Source organism: Oratosquilla oratoria, chromosome 5 (assembly GCF_046742065.1).
Source record: "Oratosquilla oratoria isolate Oo_2021 chromosome 5, ASM4674206v1, whole genome shotgun sequence".
In the NCBI taxonomy this organism is placed as follows: domain Eukaryota; kingdom Metazoa; phylum Arthropoda; class Malacostraca; order Stomatopoda; family Squillidae; genus Oratosquilla; species Oratosquilla oratoria.
In genome coordinates, this window is record NC_134781.1 from 71,101,549 (window position 1) to 71,104,358 (window position 2,810).

At 41.5% G+C, this 2,810-nt stretch overlaps 1 protein-coding gene across 2 annotated transcripts in view; it reads left to right on the top strand.

The window, feature by feature from the left end:
• The first annotated feature begins 528 nt into the window (after positions 1-528).
• Positions 529-2,810, top strand: part of LOC143025540 (uncharacterized) — a 19,064-nt gene continuing 16,782 nt past the window's right edge. Inside the window, exon 1 of one of the 2 annotated variants that reach the window (XM_076185383.1) lies at positions 529-844. Coding sequence is in view for 1 of the 2 variants with exons in the window: in XM_076185382.1 (XP_076041497.1) it covers positions 837-844 (8 nt within the window). In the remaining variant the exon portion in view is untranslated. The remainder of the gene's footprint in view (positions 845-2,810) is intronic. The other variant, XM_076185382.1, reaches the window with a different exon arrangement.

The following is a 2,810-nucleotide window of genomic DNA, read 5'->3' on the forward strand; positions in this document are numbered from 1 at the left end:
GTGTGTGTGTGTGTGTGTGTGTGTGTGTGTGTGTGTGTGTGTGTGTGTGTGTGTGTGTGTGTGTGTGTGTGTGTGTGTGTGTGTAAAGTCACAGCATTACCCATAGAATGGGCTATATGTGCGATCTAATATCTCACTCGGAAGGCAATAGCATTCGATCACATGTCCAACACGTGATCCAAGGCCGCAGTGAATCGTACCCACCCACCCACAACTTTCTCAACGGAGTGAGGTGCCAACTTGCAGTGATATGATCTTTTTCAACCCTGTGTTTGTTTGTGTAGGTGTGTGTGTGTGTGTGTGTGTGTGTGTGTGTGTGTGTGTGTGTGTGTGTGTGTGTGTGTGTGTGTGTGTGTGTGTGTGTGTGTGTGTGTGTGTGTGTGTGTGTGTGTGTGTGTGTGTGTGCGCTCGCGCATCAGGGATTTACTCCATAAGGATGTCATCCATTCAGTTTCCCATTGTATTTCGGGGAATACCAACCGGGGTTTCCCTATCAGACCTCAGAAAGAACAGCGCATGCGCAGTGTCCTTATTCATTGTACGTTCGTATGTGCATGCGTGTGTTCGTATGCGTATGTTCGAAAGTATGTGCGTGTCTACCCAGGCAATCTGAGAAGTTAAAACGTGCAAAGAAGTGAGAAGCCTGAAGGATAATTGAGGTGGAGTGCTAAAGTTGATGCAGTGCCCTGAGAACCATTTCGTGGTTATCCTTAGGACAAGGTCGTGGTCCTGAGACGAAACTATCAAGATAAAATTGGAGCCTCTTGCTGACGCCATGCGAGGCGTCAACAATCCATAATCAGGAACACGTTCAGTTGTCTGGCCTGCACTTCTCAATGCCAAGGTATCTGTCAAAGTATTTTTTTCTTTATTATCTACTACACATCCGTAAAATTCCTTATGTGGATCTTGGAGTAGTTACTGCTAGTGTTTTGATTTTGGAGGTCGATTTTTATTGTTAATAACAATGTAGGATGTAGAGAAACAAGTCGCTTTGACCGTTGACAGAGTTTCCAAAGGTCGTCGGGGGCATATTTGTGAGAGGCGAAGGGTGATTGCATCAGGTTTTGATCAAATACCCAATCATGAGGTCATATATAGATACAGATACTTTTGAAGTTATGATGCGAAAGTACATGTACACACACTTATATTCATAAATTAAACGACACATGTGCCTTTGCCTTTCTATTGCACTTTATTGTCATTAATGCAAGGGCAGATTCCGGGCTGAACAGTTCGCTCGGGAGTGTAATGTTGCCTAAGGAGATGCCCAGCATTGCCGTTGGCAGATGTTACAATGAAAAGTAAAATAGCATTATGGGAAAAAATACGTGTTTTTACCTCCATAAATTGTCTGCAAGAACATATAAAACAATATGAGTAAATATAAGTATAATTTTCAAATTAGTAAACGCTTTCAAATGCGCCTTAGGCATAAATACATTAGTGTTTGATACATCGCTGATCATCACACGCACCTGATTTCTTATCTTCATGATGTAGCATTATTCTCTAGCTGTGCCGTCAGTGCCGGAAATGTTCATGTGAAACAGCGAAATCTGGATCACTTGCTGCACCATGATCATCTCCAATTTGGCAATGACTAATTCCCTAGTTGGAATCACTATTTGGGCTGCCAGTGAAGGATGGGTTCACAGTTGTCTTTGTTGACTACAAATTATATTATTTAGAGTAGTGTATCTATGTATTTTTGTATTTACTATTTCTATTTGATTTTTCTATACATTTATTTATTTATGACCCTTTCCCTTTACTAAGCTGCCTGGATCTAAAGGTGTAATATTTCTCCTCGGTTGTGATGCATAAAAAGTATAATGTCCTGCTGCTTATTTAGAATGTAGAATGTGTAGAACCCACAGGGAGAGAAGGAAAAGTAAATGGGTGTTGGCTGGGTGAAGGGTGGGTGCATGCCTTGGCCGGACATCACCCTTGTTAAGAGGGAAAAGGCCTTTTTGTATATTTACGCACTTCTGTGTATGTTCCTTGTAAGCTTTGGACGATAAAAGTCTCAAACAAACACGAGGAAAGATCTGAGGATCTCACATGTTATTCCTCTCAGCATCCAAGGTCAAGTTTATATCCCGGGGGATAATCCACAGAACAAAGCGTCACCAGTTTAAACTTTTTTTCAAAGTCGAGTTGGTCACTAGTGTGCCTCATAGTGTCACTCTATATCAGTGGTTCCTAACCGGTGTGCCGCGGCACCAAAGAGTACCGTGAGATCAACTGAGGGTGCCGCCAAAAATCAGGGCAAAAATAATTTTCGCATTACTGACTCTCTCTGTCATCCATATTTGTTCATTAAAGCAGCATCAGTGTAAAAATGAATATTTTCATATTATCCAGGGACAACATTTTGTTACACTGATGTTGAATCAACAAAATACTGACAAACTAGAATTTAGATTTTCTAATAAGGGTGCCGGGGACTTCTGAAAGGCTTGACAAGGGTTTCTCAAGCCAGAGAAGGCTGGGAACCGCTGATCTATATGATACCCTCTAGCTGTTACCCGGTGATTTTATTCAGTTAAAGGAAACTTTATATTTTAAAGGAGGATCTGTTCAAGACGCTTTTAATGTTGTCAGACCAGAGGCTGTACTCTAATTGAATAAAAACGCAAACAAATGTGTTGTATATGCGAACGCAAGGAAAGGATTAGATTGAATAAAAGACCAGTTGAAATTGTAAATTTTGAACCATTACGTCGTATACACGATGATCCCTACTCCCTCTCCCCCTTTTCCCTCCTTCACTCGCCCTCACATACACATGCACACTCAACAGT